Source organism: Mus caroli, unplaced genomic scaffold, assembly GCF_978045245.1.
Source record: "Mus caroli unplaced genomic scaffold, Mus_caroli_1 scaffold_3, whole genome shotgun sequence".
Lineage (NCBI taxonomy): Eukaryota > Metazoa > Chordata > Mammalia > Rodentia > Muridae > Mus > Mus caroli.
In genome coordinates this window covers 37,584,392-37,610,386 of record NW_028227258.1, presented here as the reverse complement: position 1 = coordinate 37,610,386, position 25,995 = coordinate 37,584,392, and the positions used below count along the sequence as shown (strand labels likewise).

Here is a 25,995-nt window from a genome sequence, read left to right as displayed (position 1 = left end):
AAAAGGAAACCCATTTACAGGAAAAACCATGATCAAATGTTACCATTAATTAATAACAAGTCCCTCCAAGACTCTTTCCACAGTGGCCCATAGACTATGGGCACTCAACAACCATAATGACTAAAAGTGGGGCCACTGTTTAAGTGGCTTTTTTTTATTTTATATCAGGTACTGTCAATCGACCAAACCTAAACTAAATGATGGAACAGCAAAATTTCCTATATAAAATTCCTTTAAACTTACTAGATAATGACCAATGTAATTTACCAGATTCATTCTAATTTGGGGCCAGGGATTACACTATCGTGTAACAGTACAAAGATAATCTACTTTATATTTTGAAAAATAATTCTGAAAATAGTTTAAGGAAATGAAAACATATATTTCAGTTTAACAGGCTTTGGGGGGGAGTTATCATTATCAATTATCAATGGGTAAATCTCCAAATATCTGTGTAATGCTAATGCATTTATTACCTATTAACTGACACCTAATATTTTAACAATAGGAATCAAGACACGTGCACCCCTAACATCTCATTTCAACACTGTAACACATTCTTACATAAGAACATGAAGCAATTCCATTATATTTACTAAGAACTTCAAAAAGCCATGCAAGGCACTTAACAACCTGTCTTATAAATGTCTCAACTAGAAATGTCTACAACAGGAATCTGCTTTCTACATCTGTGAACATAGCTTGCTATGCAAGCACCCAGTTGTTCTTCATAATGTAAATCCATCATTTGTATGCAATAAAGGCAGACAGGACACCTCAAACACAGAGGGATGGGAAACAAATACTCACACACACTCTCACACAACACACAATACCTCTGCTTCCCAACAAAGAACAAAACCCATTATAAAATTAGCAAAACTTTTTTCTTTTCTGGAAAAACCTAGTAAAACTTATGATAAACATTAAATTTGTATGACCTTTTAAAGAAAGTAAATTTTTTAAAAGTGTATTTCTAAATTTTACTTCTGTAAAACATCAACTTTTGCTCTACCATGTACATTTAAATTTTTAATTAAAAAATTAATTCTCTTTAACATTACATGGTCTCTATCTAATAACATTTAAGAATTTGATGGGTTGATGATAGTTAAGCACATTATTATCTAATCTATGACATCCAAAGGTATTGGCATATGTTGGACTATGGATTAAATTATTTGAAAAAAATCATACAAGTTGAAATGTGGAATGTACTTTAACACGTGCTCTGAATTAAATCAAACAATGTCTTTGGAATATTAAATGTTGGTATAGTATATAGATCAGCACACAGGGCTTACCATCTTCATCGACCACTGAATAGTTCAATGGAAAACAGAAAGAAATGGTAAATTATTCACATGAAATCATAATACAGAAGATGCAATAACCCATATTTTTTACAGTATTAAAATAAATTATGTACACTTTACAATCCAAACAATTATGCCAGAAAAAAAAAAATGTAAGCACATTTGGGAAAGCAAATTGCTTGCACGCACACGCAAAAGAAAAAAAAAAAGAAAAAAAAAAAAAAGGAAGAAGAAGAAGAAAGGAAAGCACACACTGATAATGGGCAGATATTTTCTAAATTTACTAAAGCTCAAAACCAAGTCCATCCTCCTGCCGTCCTGTGCTCTCTTTGAAGGAGAATGGTGTGAAGGTGTTTGTTTACTCAGATTGTCCATTTTCAGAAGCACTGAAATTTGAAATGTGCTGACTGAAAAAGATCGAACGTTAGCCATTTAAAAGGAAATTTATGAAATCTTTATAATCTAAAATGTCCTTCTCAATGCTTCACAGAAAGCATGACTTCCTGAAGTTTCATTGCCCAAACACTATTTTGGATTTAAATATATCAAAGTTTGGTAAGGGTAACATTCTTATGGTGTTGTTTTTTAAAAAATAAAAATAACAAATGAGGTACTCAGTATCAAATTCTCTCTATATTATTAGGCTCAACGATTGAGTTTTGCTTTGAGTTTTCTATTTTTTAGGTTTTATTCTGAAATCAATGTGCCTGAAAAATAGCCCTAAATTTATCATTTCACCCTTTGGCAACCAGAATCCAGAGTTACCCTTTCAGAAGACACGGCATGAGCAGAGTCTGAAGAGATCAACTATGGGTGCTCTTATGAATCAACATATCACACACCATTCTGACACCAGGATTCTGCAAATGGCCCAGAATGTATCACACAGGACCACACACACACAAGTGCACATACACACAGTGGCCGAGAATATTCATCAAACTTTACAAATTTTCACACTCAGCACATTTAGCTAGTCTTAAAATGCCTTCATGCAGAGCCCTGGAGACACACGTCAGGGGTGGACATTTGCCTCACACGTGCAAGGCCATGGGTTCAATCCTCAGTATCCCTCATGAAAAATAAAACACAGTCCCTGGTTTCTAAATCATAATTTATTTAAGGAAAGATAGTATATGTCAGATAAAATTTTCACGTAAAAAATTTAAAGACATTAATAAATATCTAGCAAAAATATCTACCCCTTATCTCTGATGAGTTGGCCATGTTTATTAATGATCATGACAAAAAGATGACATTTGCTATCCATTGTCTTTCTAAACTACGCTTAACATTCTTTAGACTGTCAGTACTTTAAAGAAGAAAAAATCATTTTATTTTGCTATCACAAAATTCATAGTGAGAAAGCCAGGTAATTAAGAAAAGATATCAATAGTATTCTTAAACACTAACAAAACTGTGTATGACAAGGAATAAAACAGTTAACTGAGTTGCCTCATCTTTTACACTAATTTTCACTACTGAGTGATATAATTACTTTTCTAATTTATATTTTAATCTTTTAGAGAAAATAGGGTAATTATAGCTGAAATAGCAAATGTTTCTATTTTAGCTTATCTACTTTTACTAAGTAGAAAATAAATTTAAATTCACTGAAAAAGTTCTCTATAAGAACAACATAAATTTGGTTTTAATACATGTTCAATGTAAAAATATCATTTCATATAGAAATAGTTTACAAATTAGAAAACTTCATATAACCACTACATTTTAAGGTCGTACAAAATACAGGAGAATTAACATTAAGTAAAGGAATGAAAACACTCAGGTGTGTGTCATCTTAACACAGGCCAAAACCCCGGGAGCTGTATTCTGAAATCTGTAGGATTATGTATATATAATTAAGACACAAATATGGACTCCTATTATAAGCTAGGTAATTCTATTACTTTAAAAAGGAATTGCTATGAAAACAAAAGAAAGTAGTTATAGAGATTTAAAAAATGCTAATTTGTGTATTAAGCAGTCAAGTTTGGGTGTTCTTCCCACACCCCCACTTAGAAGTTGAGCTCAGAGGGCAAGTGTAGAACCTTCCCCTTGGAACAGGTCTAGGGGCACAGCTGTCAAACTCAAACTCATCCTTCTGATGGAACACTTTTCAAATCCGTAATTATGAGACTGCATATACCAGTTTTTCTTTAAAAGTAAACATATGTATATGTTTATTGTATGTATGTGTTTTAGAGAAGCTACTTAGGAAACATAATATCCAACAAGACAGAAAATAGCATCTGAACTGAAGGTACAACTCAGCAGCTAGAAGCTGTCCAAAGACCTACACTGTAAGCTTAGTGGAATGAAAATCCATGTAAATACACGTTAAAAAAAAAGTTTATTAAGGCCTACTTTCTTTGTGGAATTCTTGAATGGCAAGAAAACATTTCTATCTCTAGCATTAATTTTCAAATATTATCCAGTAAACTCTGAAATATCAATCAAAATATAAAAATGTCAATCCCAAAGATAAACACTTTCCTCCCTGTTCTGTCCTCTAATCCTCTCGTTAGTTACTATGGCAACTAAGACATGGAAATTTAAGTTTTCCAGAATTATAAAAACAATGTGTGACAATTTAAAGCAACATATGAAAATAAACCTAATAATGGGTAAGCTAACCATTTTTAAGTGTTGCTGTTGTAAAATTCTAACTGCAAATTGTTCAATAAGAATGCTGCACATTTAAGATTCTCTCTCCAGGCCTTATAGTTCTAAACTGCATTAATTTTTCCATATAATTAAATTTACTATGTCTCTCTATGAGAAGCAACTTAAAAATTCTACCTCATAACTAAGGCAAGAGATTCCAAATAAACCTCTCACACAAGAATAAACTTCTCTGTGAGGAGCCTTTCTAAGGGTCACAACTTGTCTCCATTATCCACACTCAGCTAATGAAGCTGAATGGTAAAAAAGTTGGAGGAGATGCTAATACACTGGGCTGGTCTGTTATTCCTGGCATCAGGTGTCTAAAATGCACTTTAATTTTGGGAAAAGCTACAAAAAGAAGAGAGAAAGAACACACTATTCGTGTATTACTGTTAATATTCATATATTACTGTTAATATTCATATATTACTGTTAATATTTGTATATTAATTACTGCTAATGATCTGATGCTATGTATGGTTAGCACACCTGTCTTTCAAATAGCCAAAAACTCCTATAAATTAATCTAAATTGTAGCTGTATAATTAAGAGCATTACCTAAAATTCAAACATAAAAAAGTGAAAATGTAGCGGGTTAGGCAAGTAATTTAGTGATAAGTAGTTTAGAGTAAGTATTTCATATACACAAGGACCTAGATTCAATCTTCAAAAACCAAGAAAAACAAAAATTAGTCCTATTAGCATAATGAAGTACCATTAATTTATTAGTAGTGTAACAGTCATTGCTAAGGGACAACGCACTTGAATTTTTCTAGTCTATACATTTTCATTTGCAGAGTACTATTAAAAAACTAGATGTCTAAGGCTGGTCAATTAATAAAAAGCAAAAGGAAAACTATAGTAAAAAGGTTTATATTTAGTTTAAGAAAATGAATTCCATATGAATATTACTCAATAATAACTAAGTATTTTATAGGCCTTATAATTTAATAATACCATTTAGGATATTAATTTGATATCTAAGATTCTGTATTTAATATACTTAATCTTTTTAAAATTTTTTTTGCTTTTGGAGATATCATTTCTCTGTATAACCAAGACTGCTTTTAAACTTCATATGTAACCCAGATTAGCTTCAAATTCTATTCTCCTGCCTCAGCCTTCCAGGTACTGGAATTATAAAGCTGTGTTTCATTCACATCGGCTTTTTAGTTTTTTATTAAGGTATTAGAAATTATATTTTATGCATCTGAAAGTAAGAGGGCATAAAAACAAGCTTGACATTTTACTGTCAACAAAACAAGATTTTATAAAGTTGTTGAAGTCAGCATTAGTGACAAATCATTACAAAGCAACTCCAGTGACAAATTACTGAAAGTCTTAAAAATGTAAATACATTACAAGACAATGGTGGACATATGATTTCACATAAACAAAAAAAAGCTAAAATATGACTGTACCCAGCACCCTCTTTATAATACCATTTCTTATGGTTGAACATTTCAAATGTTATAAAGAGGAGTTGTTTTTACTTGAGGGCAGCTATACTTAATTCTGTGGTGATTTTAAACTATGTCTTTATAGGAGAGCCTTATAATGAGGGTGGAGAGTATTGAAAAGCCACACTACACACACAATTAGGCCATCATGCATTTCAACCCATTATTAAACTTACCCCTCTTTTGAGGCTTCTGAAAGAAGGAATTCTGGGCTTCCCTGTTTTTATTTCATTCATACAATAATGCACGGGCTCAATGGAGAGTGTGAGAAACTGGGACCCATTAGGAGTACTGGATGTGAATAAACTAGTAGGGGTTAAGGGTGGGGACTGTGGCTAATATGGAAATAAAGAAAGGAATCAATAAGCCAAATGTGCATAGTTTGTTGTCCTAAATGAAAATTCTATTTCTGGCAACATATTTTCACAAAATACACTTTAAAGTTTTCTATGAAAATAGAGAATAAACAAAGTTTTGCTAAAGCTATTATCTTTTAAAAGCCAGTTACTTTTAAACAATACCATTTCACTTTTTTTTTTTTTTTTACAAACTGATAGATTAAAATAAAGAGTATACAAATTATATTAGAACAATATAACCTAGACTAAAATAATTTTTTTCTGGATTTCAGCATGTTAGCATCATAATGGATTCTATATAGGTTATATTTAACTTGTACTTGTCAAGAGATAAAGGCATCAACTATAGTTAAAGTTATCACACAAAATACTTCTAAAACTGTATCTGATTACTATAACAGGCAAATCTTCCCACCATCCCTGGCTTTCCTCTCAGGTCATCTCCTCTCTTAAACAAGCACTGGTGTCTCATCTTTGTAAGCTCCGGCTCCTGTGCTGTGACCAAGAGAGGGCTCACCACCCAGCCTCTTCACTGGACGGTATTATTAAAAGCATAGTAAAGCCCGAGTTACCAATAAATGTGTTTTTTAAAGACAGTAGCAGTTAGATAATTTGAGTTAAATTTTATATACTTTCATATGCCAAGATCTAAGACTAAATTAAATTACTTAAGCACACTTTAAAAAATTACAGTGTATCAGACAGAAGGAATACATCTCTCCTTACTGGTCCAACACAACCACTAAATCGACAAGAAAGACAAAGTGCTGGTTTATCCCCTTTGCTCTTGTGTTGAGCTATGTTTGTTTAGCTTCTAAAAATTAGTAGGACATCAAGATCTGGGGCTTGACAAGAAGAGCAAGATTCTCTTAGTAAACTAGAGGTTCCTAAAAGCTGAAGTTAAATCAAAAACACTAAGCCCTTCTCATGAAAATTGCATATGGATAATAAAAGGTTATAGTAGCATGAGCTCTAACAGTTAATTTGACGCTGTTATCATTTATCCCGACTAAGAATCCCCGCTGTAGTAAGCAGTAACAATACGACATTGCCTTAGAATTCTGGCACTCTATATAAATAAAATGTAAAAACATGTACTTTAACTAGATATTAAAACTCAGTTAATATTCTTCCACATTATTAAGTGCTCAAGGTATAAGACTGTTTTCTAATTAGTGAAAGATTAATTGAATCATTCAAGCTGAATGAAATTACTCCTCTATAAGTCATAAATTATTATCCATTCAACGTCTTTTTCAACTTACTAAGTAAGAGTTTGATTAGCATATGGGGATTTTATGTTTTTTACCTTTGGCTTCTTTCCAAAGAGCCACAGCTTGCCCTTGGCCTTCCCCACTGTGGACTTGGAATCCATCTTGCCGCTCTCCTGTTTGGCTGCGCTGATGGTCCCGTCAGAAATGGTTCTGTAAATGTGCTGACTGTAATCTTCAAATGGAAAGTCTCCTGGAGGTTCAAAGCCAGACTTGAAGGAGTCTACAACCATTTGAGAATCCTATACATAAGAAACAATTTTTTAAAAGTAATTTTGTTAACAGTACATTCGCTTTCAAAAAAATTTTTAAATAAATTTTAAAAAATAGTTCTATAGTAATCACCAAAGGCTTAAAGAAAATAATTTCTCCCTGAATGTTAGAAAAAGCATTCAATATATCAATCCCAAGTGAAAAAATATAACACACACATACTTTGAAACTCTCAACTAAAGAAACTAAAAGGCCCTCCTTTTATTATTATTAAATGCAGGGACTCAGTTACAGACAGGCTAGTTGCGAGCTTTCACTGAAGGGCTTGCTCTGAAGACTTGAGTACATGGCACATCTCTGACACTGTTTCCCCTCAGGATGGCAGAATCTACCTGTCCATGCTTCTCAGGAACTCAGCATTTACTGCGAACTAACGAGATCGAAGACTATGCTGCCCTTTGCCTAAGCTGTGATGCTTCTGGCTCTATGTTCTCAAGAACAAGACTGCGCTATGACCTTGACTCCTGATGCCCTCTTCTTCTTCCTCCTCCTCATCACTATTTTACACTGTTTCTTGATCAGCTCAAGCACTAATTCTTGCATTCAAGATGGACTACACAAGATCGATCTGACAACACTAGATCGATCTAACCACATCCTTCTCTAAACTTTCATTAGAATAAGAGCATAATATAATTTAAACACATAGTTCAAAGGTTATAATCTTGGATTAGAAAAAAATATTGGAAAGGAGAGGGCTGCAAGTTTCTTTTAAAGAATAAGAGTTGACCTTATTGTAGGAGTCTAACTTACGCGAGGCTTTCTCACACAAAGTATAATTAAGAAGCAAGTATCCCTTAGGTCACTTTACTTCTTTCCCAAACCATCTCATTAACTCACATGCACAGCCCCACCACACGCACCAACTCAGAGACAGTTACACAGTACTTACTCTCCTTTCATCAACTGATTTTGCTGCAAGAATCATTCCTTCTAAACATTTTGAGATGATAGGAATAACTTTGCGTTCTGAGTCTGCAAACCCTCTGTAACATTCACTGAGTTTAATTGTCCTTCGTTCATCCATTTCTTGTAGTTGCTAATAATCCAGAATTCAAACAAGGAGGGAAATTGAATTTTCTATTCTGTAGAACCATTAGTGACCTCCCCAAAAATATTTCTTCCGTATTACACTTTTATTTTAGACCTTTCAATGGTGCCATATAGACTTAATAATTCTTACAATCTAAAGCCTGTTAAATAAATAATAAAAGGAGGAAAATACAAGGCCTTTAATACTCATATTAATAATAATAATCTAAAACATTAACAACTGGCAACCAGGTCTCTGCTCCACACCTCCCCTACCCTTTTCTCTTGAATTTGGGTAGTTTTATGCTTTCAGGAAATGTTCCATTTAAACACCAAACTCTAGCATTAATCCCTGCCCCCTCTTTTAAAGCAATTATCCATAAGACACAAGTCTAAGATGCGCTCCTTAAACTGGTTCAGAGTACTGGAGTTAAGAGCTAGCTGGATGAAGGATCACAATTGATGGCCTACAAACAGGGACCCAGACCTTACTACAGACTGCAGCTCAGAGTTGAGGGCATGAAAGGCAAACAGTAAGTCACATCACCAAATACCCCCTCTCCCAAACTCACTATGGGAAATATGCTAAGACAGGTACATTCAGCACGTTAAAAGTCATGTTTGCACCCTTGCTCTTAGCCAGTACTGGCCTTTCTCCTCAGCTTCTCAAACTCTACTTCAGATCACTTTTTGTTGTTACTTTCTAAAGTCTGGGGACTTATTTTGAGACCTTTCCTTTTTATTTCTTTGTTTGATCACAAAACGAGACTGCTCTAAGCAAGTTCCAAAGTGGCCCCCAAACACAATAGGTAATTTACTTATAAGTTGAATTTTTGTGCCATAATAGTACCATAGGGAACTGCACTATTAGGTGTGGCCTTGTTGGAGAAAGCCGTCACAGGCTCTGAAGGCATGAGCATATATATATAAGCTCCATCCAGTGTGGCAATTAGTCTCCTGACTGCTTTCGGATCTAGATGTAGAACTCCTAGCTCCTCCAGTACCAAATCTGCCTGCATGATACCATACTTCCTACCATGATATTGGACTGGATCTCTGAACCTGTAAGCCAACCCCAATTAAATATTTGCTTTTATAAGAGTTGCCTTGGTCATGGTATCTCTTCACAGCAATAAAAGCCCAAACTAAGACAATAACACTAATAATAAACATACAGAAAAGTCTGTGGTTTTAAAATAATAACATCTACTTTTCACATAATATAATTAGAACAAAATTTATCAACAGTGAATTTTATACCTAGTGAATTCAGAAATATTCTGATTTCTAAGGTATAATACTTGAGTTTTGGAACTGGAGGTGTAATATCATGTAAAACGCTAGGTTTTATTTCCAAACTGAAAAAAAAAAATTCCAACTTAAAATTAACTCTTTAGCTAGGCATGGTGGTGCATGCCTTTAATCCCAGCCCTGGGAAAACAGGAGCAGGTGGGTTTCTGTGAGCTCAGGCCAACCAGGGAAGATAAACAGTGAAACCTTGTCTCAAAAAAAATTCTCTGAACTCAACTAGACTAAACTTACCTTGTAAATCTGAGGAATTACCACATAAAAATGTTTGTGCTGTTCTCCATTAAAATTTTGCAGCTGTGCAGCATATTCATTTTTATTCTCATCAGCCATATGTGTACGAAGGTTCAACTGCTGTTTGGCCTACAGGCAAAAATGGTCCAAATGATTGCCAAAAATAAAGTGATTCATTTTTCTGAAAATTACAGCAAACCTAAATTGTGTTATAGATAACCCAACAGGTAATGAAAATGCTTCCAGATCTTACAGAGTCTCCTTATGACAATCCCTCTGTCCCTATGAATGAGCTCTCCTCTATTCAATACTATAAATAGTCTACTTATAAAATTCACAGAAAATAATAAATGAAACTAAAATCATAATAGATGTAAATAATGATTAAAATGTTGAGTACTGTAATACTCAAAGTGTTTCCATCTCTAGAAAACCAGAGGCACTTATTTAAAATAGTTCTGCCTTTAATTTCTTGCACAAAGTCAAAGGAGTATTATCTTCTCTGACAAGAATGTAAGTAAAACTGTTAGTTCTAACACAGTGAGTATTAAAAGCTAAACAAATTTCCTAACTGATTGGGTTGGTTTGAATATGCTTGGCCCAGGGAGTGGCACTATTAGAGAAGGTGTGGCCTTATTAGAGGAAGTCTATCAATATGGACATGGGCTTTAAGACCCTCATCCTAGCTCCCTGGAAGCCAGTCTTCTCCTGTCCGCCTTTGGATGAAAATGTAGAACTCTCAGCTCCTTCAGCCCCACATCTGCCTGGAAGCTGTCAAGCTCATGCCTTGATGATAATGGGTTGAACCTCCAAACCTATATGCCAGCCCCAATTAAATGTCCTTCTAAGCATTGTCTTGGTCATAGTATCTGTTCACAACAGTAAGACACTGATTAGACTCTGATCTAAATTAGGAAGTAAGAATTGGTCTCCACAGATTCCACACTGCACACCAGCAGTCTCATGTACATACAAAGGCTGAGGCCAGAGAGGCAACAGAGTGGCAGTGCAACCTGAGCACAACATGGCAAAAGTAAAGGAAGAGAGGGAGGGTGGGAAGAAGTGCGAGTGCTGTGTGTGCTGTGTATACATCAGGGCTATGAGTTACAGAGCACACTATTTTTTTTTTTTCCTTTCTTTTGCTAAGGATTGAATGTAAGGGCTTTATCCTTGCTGACAAGCACTCTGGTTTGATCCTCATTCCCAGTTCTATCTATCTATCTATCTATCTATCTATCTATCCCTCACTCTTAGGATGCTAGCTTTTACAGATGCAGTTACTTAGCTTCTAACACTAGTTTATAACTATATCTTGTTAATTCAGAAATAAACTGACTATGAAAGCAGGGTAGCCAAGATCATAGATAAGTCCACAAAACCTTATTTAATCCACGGCACATCACAAGTTCCTGCAAGTAAATACTATGGAAACTAAATACTATAAATCAAAGTACAAAGTATTTCTACAGAGAAAAAAAATGAAATGAGACAAAACCTGAGGTTCCAGCCTAGAACGTTTCTTCACACACATTCTTTTTCTCCTTCTACCATAAACTATAAAGTGGGACAAAGATTCCAAGTCCTAGCCTCAAGTCCTCCTGACCTGCCAGGGGACACTCCTCAAGGTCCCAGCTAGGATGGAGGTTTCGGCAGCGTATAAAAAAGAATAAAGCTACAAGCTCAAACAATTGAAGCCTAGTCTAATTTTCTAATAATAAAGAGATTTCAAATAACTGAACATTAAGCCATGAACACTGAACTCCTGAAAGTTAGGATAAACTAACTAGCAGCCGTCTTGTATCTCGGTTTCCCCATGCTTAGTGACTATGTAAAGCTAATCCTTGTAGACAAATTCAAGGGTTAAATGTGACTCCACTAAACAAGTAACTTTAAATTGCCTGTGACACAAATTTGAATAACCATTATTTGATAATGACTCAAAGAAGTGTTTAAAGGTGAATGTCAACTTTGATACATGTCCCATGCTCAAAATACTATACTATACAAAATACTCACAATACTATCGAGTAACACATTATTCAATTATGAATATGGTATAATGCTGGAAAGGAAATCATATAATTAAAATTAGGATATAAAAACTTAAATAGCAGGATCAAAGCTCATAATGGATAAAGATGTCCATACAAATTTTAAATACAGTATGTAAGTTATAAGAGGCACATTCTCATACCAATACACATGTAAAGACAAGATAATCATGAACTCAATCATGGGAGTCAGTTCAAACATGGTTGCCTAGATCCTAAACACTCACGTCATATTAGCAAGAACTCAGTGCTCAGATAAGGGAGGTAATCAAAATCAGAACTGATCAGACACACAGTATTACAGTCAGTTTTAGAATTATTATTCAAAACTATTATTTAAAAATGTATTTGACATTTGTCTATGTAACTCAAAATGTGAAACAGAGATGAGTACAGCCTATATAAGGAAATAATAAAGATGGGGGTGGGGTGGGAGCTAACTGAACTCTATCAACTAACAAAGGAGAAACTAAGAAACAGCAGTTACAAGACCAATCAATCTATCAGCAAATTACGCTACAGAATAGCCAGCTCAGAATCAGTGACATGAATTTCATTGAGTAACCAGGTACCATGGTGATAGCTCAATGCTTACATTCTGTAGAGCTGCTGAAGAGGACTACTGAGTCACACCCAATTAGCATACTTGGGCTGTATCTCAGTCTTTTTATTCAATTTAGGAATAAGGAAGAAAAAACTCCTAGCAGCCAGTTTATCCTGAGCATTATGAATGCAACTAAGGCATTATGTTATCATTTTTCCTTCTCAGACCAAGTAAACAACATTTGCATATTTTAGCTTTAGATATAATAATGACGCAAAGGTGTGCCTTCTTTCCATGCATGTAATATTTGGTTATCAAAGTAGGATTGTTGACTGTACGCAATGACTACACTCCAGTAATAATACTGTTTTATAGCAAGTTTAGAATAATCCTCACCTTTTCAACATCTGCCTTGGTGGCATTAGTATCATTATCCAACCTTTCATAACTCTGCTGTGCTTTCTCCGCTTCTCTGCATTCTCTTTCAAATTTCTTTTTACTCTGTAAAGAAAATTTTAAAAACTTATTTGTAAAGTAGCTTAAATGTTCCTAGTGTGTATTATGTACAAATGAACTAAACAATGAAAGTAAACTTTGTTCTTTCTAATTTGGAAAACTAAATGTATTATAACCAACTTATATTGATTCTAATATTTATGTCGTAAATATCAGTTATTGGTTATTGACAATAAAGAAAAATAACATGAACATAATACTCAACTCAAAACATATCTAATTCTCTGTCCATAACAAGAAAAATTTTATTATAAATGAGTCTTCTTTGGTTGGTATTGGTGTTTGCTTCCATGGTTTTTAATCAAAGAAGCACAATACAGTTAAGATGTGGAAATATACTTTCAAAGTGATTTGATGTTGTTTCTATCAGATATCTCAGGAATATGATCAGCAGAGACACAAGACTACTTGTTTTTGTGTTGAGTTTTTCCTTAAACCAACAAAAACTGGGTTGTACTCTGTGGTCCAAACTGGGCTGGAATTCACTTGTGTAGTTCAACCTATCCTTGAACATTTAACCTTCCTTCCTCAGCCTCAGAGTGCTAGGGTACATGTGTCACCACATCCGAGTTTTATCTAATTCAAATTACTATTACTTTAAAAAAGCTATTTATGATTGCTCAGCAGTTAAGAGTACTTGCAGCTCTTGTAGAAGACCTGGGTTGGGTCCCTGTATCCACAAGATTGACTTGTGGTTCAGTAACTCCTGTTCTGACACCCCTCCTGTCCTCTAAGTGCACGAGGCACACAAATGTGCACATAAAAACATGCAAAAAAATTTTTCATTCATAAAAATAAAAAATTTAAAAGCTATTTACAACTGAGATATAATATATACACATGCACACAAGTTTAATTTTTCAATAAACACTTACTGCTATTTCAACCCACATTATTTAAATCTATCAATTTTGTTCTCTGGTTTCATTTTCTCCTAATGGTTTCTGACATGTATAAGTTTGAACTCATACCAGCTATCCCAGTCTATAGTTGTTTTCTTGGGGCTTCCCTTTCCTATAATCTTTGCATCTCTGCTATGTGGACACACTAGGCTCACTATCATCCTGCAGGACCACATTCAACAGTAGCTTTCAGGAAGGTTTGTACAATATCATTTTTAAGGTGAGAAATGTTTTTATTGTTACCACCCATCCCATCCCATCCCCGGCCACCATGTCTATGCTTTCTGAACTCTGGGACAGCCCTTTACCACCACTTTTAAGTGGCTGAGTATAAAGTTGGAAACAGTTTCCTTCAGAGATTTAAAAGTACTACTCTATGATTTTCTGGTTTGTATATAAGTAGGCTGAGATACGCCCAATCCTGTTCTAATTCCTGATTCATTGTAAACGACATGTTTATTTTGTTGCTGTCTTGTTTTGTTGCTGTGACTAAATCTGTTTCTCTCTTAGGTATCTGGAACCTCTCCTAAGAGTTTAGAGATGTCATGTACACAGCTCTTTAAGAGAGGTTACAGCATTTGTTTACATATTCATTGAGGGGTGTGTCCTCACAGAGGTCAGAGGTGCATGTGCAGGAGCCAGCCATCTCCTTCCACCGCCGGCTATGGGGTCAGAGATGAGGATAAGTGTTGATAGCTTACAGCACTGGAAGCTGGCAAATTCTTTCCTCCAGAAATTCATGACTTTACATTTGAAGGCATTGTTTTCCTTGACTTACTTTTATCCATCTTTTTTTTTAATCTAGCATGGTTATTTTGAAAATTTGAAAATTTCTAATTTTATTATGTTGTTTTGTATTTCTAACCTCTGTCTGTTACTTTTACTTTCTGAAAGATGTCTTCAATTTTGTCTTTTTCTCATGGACTTCTTATTTCTCCCTATATGAAGTTCTTTTCTTATTTACACCCTCAATTTTAATAGTAGCTACCTTTATTTCCATGGATATAGCATTTCCTCTATTCCACAGAGAAAATTAATACCATTTTTAGATATTCTTTTTTTTTAACCTCTTTATCCTTTCATAGTTGCTGTTTCTTCTAAGTTGTTTTTTTTCTTCTATATATTATTGTGGTCTCTGAACTGATATTTTCTTTCACTGTCTAGGAATCCTTGTTTGTGTGTTCTTCCTTTAAACTTCCATTAAATCTATTCTAGGTGGGGCTGGCTAACCCTGGTCTTTCCCTCTGGAGTGAAGCAGCCAGGTAGTTTCCTTGGAAAAACCCTGTGTAATTCCCCGACTCTGTGACTCTGTGAGTTTGTAAGAATCCCCAGAGAAAGCCTCTATTAAGTCTGTGCCTGGAAAACGCTTTATGATCTGTGTTCTGAGAATTACTCAGAAAAAGGAAGCAGAAGACTTGAGTATTTTGTACTGACACAATCCCACTGTGGTCCAGTGGCTATGGGCTGACACAAATTGAGAACAGTAACAAACAGGTGTTTTACATTATGTATCTTATTTGTAGAAAAACATACACTTTTCTTGGAACATCGAAGCAATCACAAGTACAAATGAATTAAAAATATTCCTTCCCCCATGTATAATTATACAATATAGAAAATGGCATCTATTCCCTATTCTTCCACAGCAGAACCTGCTTTCAATACAGAGGCTGTTAATTGCTGTGGTTTGCTGTCCCAGTCTCCCCACAGGCTCATCAAAGGCACCTAGGAGGAAGTCTGCTGGGGTCTTCTGCCAGTTTTATGTCCTTGATTAAAAAAGAACAGTGAGAAAGAAATGTTCCTCTTTCCTTGCCCCTGGGTGCAGCCACGCTGAAGAATAGGAAAGAGCACACTTCGATGAAGCAAGCACAGAGGACATGGGGCACTAGTGAAGCCACTCCACGGCTGACTAGGGAGCTGCTGTTTCTGAGCTCTGCACTTAGGAAACTGTAAGTTGTCATCTGGTGCCTTCTGACTGCAACATGGTGCTTCTAACATTAATCTCCTTAAGTTCTGACCACTCTGTCAACATCTACCTCATGGGCCACTCTCTTCTGCCCTCCTTTTAAATGTCACTGTTCATCCCGGGAGCAGTGACTTCTAACTTCTTCCTTCAATTGTTTCACGTTCCTCATTTCCCGTTTGTTAGAGCTCCCTTTAACTATTCCGGACACATTAGGTTTCTATAATTTCGTTGTGACTAAAAAGAAAAAGAATTAGGAAATAGGCTGCTATGTTTGCTTCTACATATTAAATATAAATAATGCTGGTCTCTTTCACTGGACTCCAGGCTCCACAAAACAAAAGCCGTGTCCTATCTATTTATGAACATAGAGGGACCAGGACAAGTAAAGGGCTGACTAGGGTTGAATTTACTTTTTCATAATATTGTTAATGACTGAAAAAAAATACATTATTTGAAATACCTAACTTTTGTAATGGTTCTGTCTTACTTTGTAACCTTTGTAACTTTTCTTAATAACTGCCAATTGTTCTAAAGGCGAGTCAGCACGTATTGTAAACAGATTTATGTCAACACCCATGTCTAGAGGAACCAGCACCTCCTGAGTATAGGAGTATGTTATTCTGTGCAAATGAAAATAGACACTCTCTCGCATACTTATTAGATGCTAGATACTAAAGATGCCACTGACTAATTTAAATTTTAATAACTAAAAATCCTCCCTTAAAGTCCTGGTGTAACCAATTACAAAGAAAATGAAAACAGAGTATTAATATACCTGAGAAGTCTAAATCAGCATTGGTGATTAAAAATCATTGACACTTAAATAAAAATAGAATCTAAGTTTTAAATATTCATTTTAATAGGAAAACATAAAAACATAGCAAATATATGCATGAGCCTTCAAAATGCCAAAGATTTGCATAGTATGAAGAGACACCGGAGTACCTTGCATGAACTTGTAGATTTTCAGTCTTCAAGCCCCTCTGACAATCACAACTAGACATATTAAATACACACACACACACACACACACAACTTTCTTCAGCACAATTCTTAAAGACTACAGTTATCTATTGTAAAAAAATGCTAGCAAAGAGCCAATCACTTGGAAACCTGAACATTTAAAAAGTTCATCTTATACTAAAAAGTCTTTCAATCAAGCATATCAAGTAATAAGACTATAGTGTCTATGTGGACACCTTGTTTATGTATAACAGAACCTTTTTAAAAATCCACTATAAAGGACCTTAGGGAATTTTAAGTAAACAGTATGCAGTATGTTTTCTAAGTCTGTTCTATAAGGTTTTTTTTTTTTCTTCTGCAGTTAGAAGCGTACAGAATTACTGGACTACTGAGCTAGAAGAAAGCTCTTCTGTATTCATATGTTAAAAAAAGGAGGGCCAGAGAAATCTAGTCCATTAAAACATTCAAAAACCACAATCTTAGTTCTCTCCTCTCAAGCAAATAGTTTCCCAAGATAACTGTTTCCTTATTCTCCAAACCCCACTTACTGGATAAGTATCTCTAGTATTTATCAGGATATGAAGACTAAAGAATTTGTCCCACTATTTACATAGGGAAAAAGGAAAATGAAATGAGCTCAATCCTTTATATTTCTTAGTTATTATACAGCAAAAAAAATTTTGGCAGATTATGAATAATAGCTCACCTACTACACAGCCCACAGATTGAGACCTGGACACAGCCTCCAGGAGCAGGTGTCGGGGATACAGGGGGGAAATGGCTTGGTGGGCAATGGTACTTGCTGCTAAACCTAATGCACTGAGAATCAAGGGACCCAGATGTGAAGCTTCATGGGGCTTAGGGGTAAGTCTGTCTGTGCGTTTTTCATTAAACATGAAAACACTGTTACTCACATTATCCATCTGTTTCCAACACATGTCAAGGTATTGTTGAGCTTTTCGTCCTTCTTGGAGATGCTGAAGATTATAACCATCAGCAAACAAACAGAACAAAAATAATTACATTTATATACAAAGGGAATTCCAACATCCTCAAAAGGCTCTTAACTTTTTTTAAGGTGATAAAATATATACATGTATATATAGTTATGCATCTTTAGAGTTACAAAGAAAGTAAAAAAACTTATTTAAAATACATCTTATAGGTTACTTTAATGCTTTTAAAGTAACCTTTAAAACAGGCATAATGTTAAAGAAAATAATGATCATCTTCACAGAACTCACTCTTCTATAAAAAGTCAGGTAACAAGCATCACATATTTTAGGCTTGCAAGGCAAACAGCACTGTCGACAATTGTGTAGCCTTAGCAATGAATGCAAATTAAATCCGACTTTATGGACACTCAAATTCGTATTTTATAAAATTTTACATGCCATAGAATCTTTACTTGTTAATTCTTTTTCAACCACCTAAATATATGAAGTATTCTTAATTTATGGGACCTAGGAAACAAAAGTAAGTGATAGGCTGTATTTGGTCTGTGGGCTACAATGTTGCCAAATCCTGATCTTAAATTCAGATTATAAACTGGTAACCATATCTCACAGTTTTTCTTTACTGAAAATTTTTTCGCAGCATATTCTCATTTCACGATTTTTAATCAAGGAAATTTAGTAATATGGATAACCAGTTTGAAACTGAACATTTAGTTCTAAAAAGAAAAATAATTATTTTCTGAAACTATTTCATAAGACTGTTGTAATTAGATGAAAATTATAAATATTACCATTTTTCTTTCCGTTTTCAGATCATGGGCATATCTCATTAATTCACCATATACTCTGTGCGCCATTTCTTCTGCTACTACCTCTCGCTGTCCTGCATAGTCGTTTAACTCATTAAGGATGTTAAAAAAGGCGATACATGAAGTAAACCTGGCAAAACATAAAAAATAATGAGATTTATTTTTGCTTCCATTACCATTTTTTTGGTGAGGTATTTTTGGTGTCTGGATGTTGATAAGCTTAATATACTCAACCTAATCCCAGCTACTGGTTCTATATTAACTACTTATGCAAAGAAAACCTGCATTAAGCTCAAGTTGGACATATTTAAATATCTTTACATAGCCTTTAATTTATAAATAAAGGGATATTTGGGGTCAAAATATAGTAAGAATACTACCTGCAGGCTCTTTTGACATAGTGGAATCTTTAGGTTGCCAAATGACTGGCCTGAGCTTGGGAATCACTGGGTGGATTCCTAGGCTTGGCCGCTGAGCCTGTTGCAGAGATGGTGCGCTTGTTCTCGAGGACAGAACCTGCCAATCATACCACTCAAATGCATCTTGATAGCTGATCTACAGAACTTTGCTATCAGCTCTGGATACAGCTGCCTGTATGCCTGCCCACATCCTGAATGGAAATGTACCATTATGGTTGGCACCAAAGAGGGATAAAGGGGGCAAAAAATAAGGGTAAAAATGTGTGTGAAGGGAAGGAGAGAGACAAAGAAAATTACTGTGTTAAAATGTATACATCTACTTGGAACACACCAAGGAACACTCTTAAACTGAGGGCTCAGACAGGGCTGGCTCCCTTAAGAATGCTAAGAAGCAATAACATATACAAAAAGCTGTTGAATTTAACCTCATTTAATTTCTACAGTTTACAACCACCTGCATATTAAGATCTCCAAAAAGCCCCCTTCCCAAATCTCTTCTTTTACTCAGGATTCAAAAATTATTCCCCTAATTTCACCACTTTTCATTATCCTGAAATGAAGTGTGGGAAAACACCTTTCTGCTGGAGAATAAACAAGGCAAGCCAAATCCTGGTCTAAATTTTACTTAAAAAATCCCACTTTCATTTATTTTTTAAAAAAGAAAAACCCTAACTATTGATTAAGTTCATTAAATTATCTACCCTCAAGATAAATAGTAGCTTCTTTTTTTTTTAATAAATATTGTGATGTTTTTATTAAAACAACTTTAAAGAAAAACTTAATGAGATTATTTTAGTATATTTTACAAAGTAAAAGTTTATATATGATGTCCTGAATACTTTTAATGTGCAATAGCTAACAGGTTAGCTTTACCTTGGCTCTTCATCTTTGGAGGAACGTTTGGGACAGTACTTCTTAACCAGATTTCTAGAAGAAAAAAGTTTTGATTTTATAAACAATACTTTTGAAATAAAAGTTTTTAACCCTAAAAATTGCCAATTCATTAAGGATTTAAGAGAAGACTATTGTATATAAAACACTTAGGGCAACAACATGATCATCTTCAAACATTAACATAATAACACATGATCACTATATTTTGTTCTTAAAATATTAACACTATTTCTGTTTATGGTATTGTAAGTGCAGTTAGATTACGTATAAACTAAAAGGAATTATAGGAAAACAATATTCAGTATATGAAACTGAGTGATGGAACAAAGACACATTTCAAAGATCATCACTTTTGTTTGACAAATCAGATATTTTTAATAGTAACTGAGGCAAAATATATAAACAGATGCTAAGGGGATAAAAGAGCAACTGGCCACCATCCTCTACCGTGCTCCTCCTCTATGGAAATCCCTCCCCATTTTAAGATGTGGGGCCTCTTTTATACTAAAAGGTGCTCGACCAGCAACCACACCCCTGTCCTCTAGCTTGCCTTTCTGTAATCAAATAATCACATTCTAACTTGTGACTACGTGTGCCTAAATCCCCCTCTATCCATAACATTCTTATACTAGAATGCCACCTTATTTCATACATATGAAATAAGTGATATGATAGTACAGAGACTTTGGAGCTGGCTACACTGGGATATATGGGCCTGAATCCTGGCTAAATAATGTTTATATAACCCACAGCAATTTACACTAATTTCTCTGTTCCTCAGATTCCCATATGGTGTCAACAGCGCCTACCCTACAGATTTCTGAGAAGTTACTGAGATAAAACATTGACCACAGTGCTTTACATATAATAGGTTTGCTTTACAATATATGGACCACTAAAGGTGCAGAGTTTTGAAAATGCGTGAGTGCATGTGCACGCCTGTGGAGGACAAGCAGGCTGCTCCCTGCCCTCCACCGTGGCTGAGGCTAGTGGGCCTCCACACTTCTCCTGGAGACTCTTCTGCTTCCATCGCCCATCTTGACCCACAGTGCTTAATGACATCCAGGAGATGCCATGTCCAGATACACTGAATTCAAACTCAGGCTCTCAAGCTTGAATAACAAGCACTTCACCCATTGAACCACCTCTCCAACCTGACAGGCTTTTTGAGGAGTAATTTTGTGTCTACTAAATCAAAAATTAAAAAGATGAGACACGTATTTTTTTTTTAAAAATCTCATGAGATATTTTCCAAAAGTCTAAGAATACAATGGAATGGAAACAAGAAGAAACTAGCCTATCATCATGATTTAACATAATCATTAAATTATTTTCAGAACAAATTAATTCCTCTTATAATTTAGCTTATTGAGTCCACAAATAATTATGTGCTATGTACTAAGAGGGCCTAAAATGAAAGAGACATCTCTGCTCAAGAGATACTTTCTTGAAATAAGACAGCTGCAGAACAGTAATTATGAAGTGTGGCATGGCAAGGGTTAGGATGAAGTACAGAGAAGGTGCTGTGACAAAAAAGAAAAGCTACCACCAATCAAGTGGAGAACTGGGGAAAAGTTCACCACAATCAGCATTACAAAGTCCTAGGACTTACGTGTGATTTTAATCAAAAGATGAGTATTTAAGAAATGATGACATGCTACTCATTTTAGTCTTATTTCTGTTGCTAGGAGAAAACACACTGAAAAATTACTTAGGAGAGAAAGGGTTTATTCAGGTTACAACTGCAGGTCCTGCCAAGTCAGGAACTTGCAGCAGCTAGACAGAGTCCTAATCAAGAGCAAAGGGAGCATGGGGCACAGGCACCATCTCAGCTCTACTAGTACATAGTCTAAGACCCAAGCTCAGGAAACGATGCCACCCACCATGGCCAGGCCTTCTTGCCTCAACTAATGTAAGAAAGACAACCTCTCACAGACAACCCCACAGACCAACCAGATGGCAACAGCCTCTCACTGAGACTCACGTCTCAGGGAATTCCAGATTGTGCCAAGCTGACAATTGAAATTAAACATCACCATTTTCTCCCTACACACACATAATTTTTAAGCAACTGTACAGGTTCATGCACAACATTTTATTAAATACTACTGATCTAGACTGGTGAAATATAGATCTTTCTGAACAGTATTACATGAACAGACTACATAGCTCTCAAAACAGCTTTTTGTAAAGAAAAAAGGCTAAAATTCCCATTTCTCTGACTATTTGTGTAAAGAGCTAAATAAAAATTAGGAAACTGGAAAGCCCTGAGGGGAATTCTAAGTACAATGAGCAAAGAGTAAGAAGCAAGAAGGAAATTCATGAAGAACTCTAAGTGGGCTCTATGTAGATGGCACACCAAAAATGAACCAGACAATGTTTGGCACTAAGGTAGAAAGGATAAAAGGGAACACAGAAAAAAACAAAAAACAAAAAAACAAAAAACCCTAGTCATATTAATGAACACAATTAAGTTCCAGAAACATAACCAAAACTCACTGTAGCACCTAGATTAATTTCACAATTCACCTAAGTCCCAGCAAAGATGCTAAGTGCTCATCATTATTTCAGGTGTTAGAAGAGTCCTAACTATCAAACTAGTAGTTATGCAAAACCTACAGTCATTCTGAAAGGGAACCCAAAAGGGGAAGATATGAGGAAGAGATGACAAATCTAGGAGTTAATTATATAAGCAAATCCAGAGAAACAAAAATAGATAAGTAGCTGCCCAAACCAGGAAAAAGAGGAAATTACTGGGGATGGGTACAAAGTTTATTTTTGTGATGATAAAAATGTTCTAAAATTATAGGGCTCTGGAGATGGCTGAATCCTGAAGTGTTTGCTGTGAAGCATGGAGACCAGAATTTCATCTCAAGCACTTAAGTAAACAGTGGCATGCGGAGCAAGGCACACCTGCAATCCTAGTGCTATGGAGGCAAAGTAAACATCTGAAGCTGCTGGTAGCCAGCAGTCTGTTTAGTCAAATCAGCAAGCTTACTGCAAGATTTTGTCAGAGATGTCTTAAAAAATAAGATGGGAAGCCCTTTAGGACTCAGGCAGAGCCAGCCTGTCATACACAGTGAGTTCCAGGGGAGTCAAAGATACATAGTGAGACGCTGCGTGTGCGCGCACACGCACACGCACACGCACACACACACACACACACACACACAGAGGGAGAGGTCGAGGGAGGATGATTTATTAGAATGACTTACATCGGAGAGAGACAGACACAAATGGTTCTAAAATTATACAAAAAAAGCACTAAATTGTATATTTTTAACATATAAATTCTATCGTATGGGCTATATTTAATAGCCTACTTAGTTATAACAGTTGTTTAAAAAAAAAAGAAAGAAAGAAAGAAATGACTATTTGAGTAGATGCCCACCTGCAATGGGTACCTGAAATTCAGTAACTAGAATTTATCTTCTTTTCAAACCTTGTTCTTTTCTCACATCAATAAAACAACCATCCACCTAGGATCTGAACCAGGAAGGCAAAATTTGGTTATCACTCTCTACATTTTTTCAATATTCCTCCTACTCTTCTCTCTTTTTTTGTTTTGCAGTTCATCAGGATGACATGGCCAATTCTATAAAATGGGCCATGAGTGCTGATCTATTTCCCATCTGAAGCTTGTTCTTGATGCCTGCTGAAGCAACTGTACAAGCCTTGGGATGAGACCAATATGGAAACAGTCTGGATTCCTGAATTACCCTACAGTCTCATGGACTTAAAGCAAACTACATAAGTACAAAATAAACTTTCAGTTAGTTATGTAGTTTCTGGGATTTGGAAGTTGTTATTCTAGTACAAGCTAGTTTGTTTTAAAACATATCTCATTCATATAGCTATGAAGATGGCCACACAGTAAAGTTAAAGAGCATTTATCAATATGATCCAGGCCTTACTAATCCAGGTCAATGAAAGTCAATCCTTAAACTTTTATTTTATTATAATTCTTGGGAAGGATAAGGAGGTGTGGCTCTGATGACAGGATTGATACTATATGAGTCTGAAATCCCTAAGGGGATTTTGGTTTTTGAAAAGGGGCACTAGAAGGAGGGCACACCACATCACCTCAGGCAGACTGCAGGAGTGGAGTACTTACTGGGATGGGATTAGTCACCCTTCCTGAAAAGGGCAGCAGGGGAGGGGGAATCCTTGCAGAGGATCAGTGAAGTTGGCAGAGGAAGTGTGGTTATCTGCACAGCAGGAATGGGTGGTATCTTTGTTACTCTGCCAATTCTGTGATATAAAGCACCATAATCAAGGCAACTTATAAAATAAAACATTTAATTCAGGGCTTAGGGTGGAGAGCTGAGAGCTTACATCTTGATCCACAAATAGGAAACAAGGAAGAAAAGACTAGGAATGGCATGGGTCCTTTGAAACCTCAAAGACAAGCCCCAGGGACAAACCTCTTCCATCAGAGCCACACCTCCTTATCCTTCCCAAACAGATCCACCAACTATGGGCCAAGTACTTAAACATAAAAGATCATGGGAATCATTCTCATTCAAACTGAATGGGGAGTCTAGCTTTCTTGCTAGGGATGGGGCAAGCATGCTTGGGCAGAAGTAAAGGGGTTACCAGCTTTAGTTAGGACTCCTTACCTGAAGAGGGTGTACAGGATGGGGAACATAAAGGCAGACCAGACGTGTTTCTTAGGCAAGTGGCAGAGGTCATGTGGACTTAGTGAAGAATTCTACTAGATCTTCAATGTAGAACTAACACTAAATACCTCTCAAGCTATTCCACAAAATAGAAAAGGAAGGAAGACTTACAAATTCCTTTTACAAAGCCAGTATTACTCTGATAACCATAACCAAATAAATAAAAGAAAATTGCAGGCCAATTATTTTTAATGACCATAGACACAAAAATCCTCAAAATACTTGAAAGCAGACTTTAAGAACACATTAAAAAGATTATCTATCACAATCAAGTCAGCTTCATCTCAGAGTTACATAGATGGTAGATGAGCTACATAGATGATAGATGATTCAACACATAGAAATCAACAAAAATAATCCACCATATAAATAAGATTAAAGCCACATGATCATCTCATTAGTTGTAGAAAAGGCCTTTGACAAAATTCAACATCCTTTTATGATAAGAGTCCTAGAGAGGATAGGGATACAGGGGATATCTCGACATAATAAAGGCAATGTACAAAGAGCATACAGCCAACATCATCCTAAATGGAGAAAAACTCAAAGCATTTCCAATAAAAATCAGGACTAAGACAACGATGTCCACTCTCCCCACTCCTGTTTAACACAATACTGGGCTGGAAGAGTAAGACAAGTGAAGGAGACAACAGGATAGAAGTAGGAAAGAAGGAAGCAAAAGTATTTTTATTTGCAGATAGTACAATTCTATATGAAAAAGATCATAAAGACTATAACAGAAAATTCCTACAGCTAACAACTACATTCAGCAAAGTAGCAGGATATAAAATTAACACAAAAATTCCGTGGTCTACGTATATACAAATGACAAACCTAATGAGAAAGAATTCAAGAAAATAATGTCATTTACAATTACATCTCTGTGTGTATATTCTAAGAGTGTGTGTGTTGTGTGTGTTTTAGAAGAAATCTAACCAAAGACATGAAAGACTTATAAAAATGAATACAAAGACAATGAAAACATAAAGATGGAAGAAGGCCCTCCTATTTTTATGGGTTGGCAGGTTTAATATTGTAAAATGTCTAGTCTACTACAATTTTAAAAATTCAACACAGCCCCATCAAAATTTGAACCCAATTCTTCACAGAAGTTGAAAAAACATTAAATTTCATAGGGGAAAACAAAAACAAAAACCAACAGGATAGCCAAAATCCTGACCAACAAAAAAAGTGGAGGCAGTATCACCATCCAGATGTTATTCCACTACAAGAGTTCTAGCAACGAAAACAGCAGGGTACTGGCATAGCAAGTGGCTCACTGATCAGGAAAGACCTGAGGACCCATATTTAAATCCACACCTCCGTAGCCACCTGAACTTGAAAGAAGCCAATAATAAACACTAGAGGAAAGACAG

General features: G+C 35.5%; 1 protein-coding gene across 2 annotated transcripts in view; it reads right to left on the bottom strand.

Moving 5' to 3' along the window:
* Positions 1-25,995, bottom strand: part of Fnbp1l (formin binding protein 1 like) — an 84,044-nt gene that overhangs the window by 12,286 nt on the left and 45,763 nt on the right. Inside the window, exons 3-11 of one of the 2 annotated variants that reach the window (XM_029475133.2) lie at positions 19,920-19,973; positions 18,610-18,757; positions 17,777-17,839; positions 12,912-13,016; positions 9,921-10,049; positions 8,239-8,385; positions 7,112-7,315; positions 5,620-5,778; positions 1,305-1,319 (exon numbers count right to left, since the gene is read on the bottom strand). In XM_029475133.2, coding sequence (XP_029330993.1) covers positions 1,305-1,319; positions 5,620-5,778; positions 7,112-7,315; positions 8,239-8,385; positions 9,921-10,049; positions 12,912-13,016; positions 17,777-17,839; positions 18,610-18,757; positions 19,920-19,973 — 1,024 coding nt within the window. The remainder of the gene's footprint in view (positions 1-1,304; positions 1,320-5,619; positions 5,779-7,111; positions 7,316-8,238; positions 8,386-9,920; positions 10,050-12,911; positions 13,017-17,776; positions 17,840-18,609; positions 18,758-19,919; positions 19,974-25,995) is intronic. The other variant, XM_029475134.2, reaches the window with a different exon arrangement.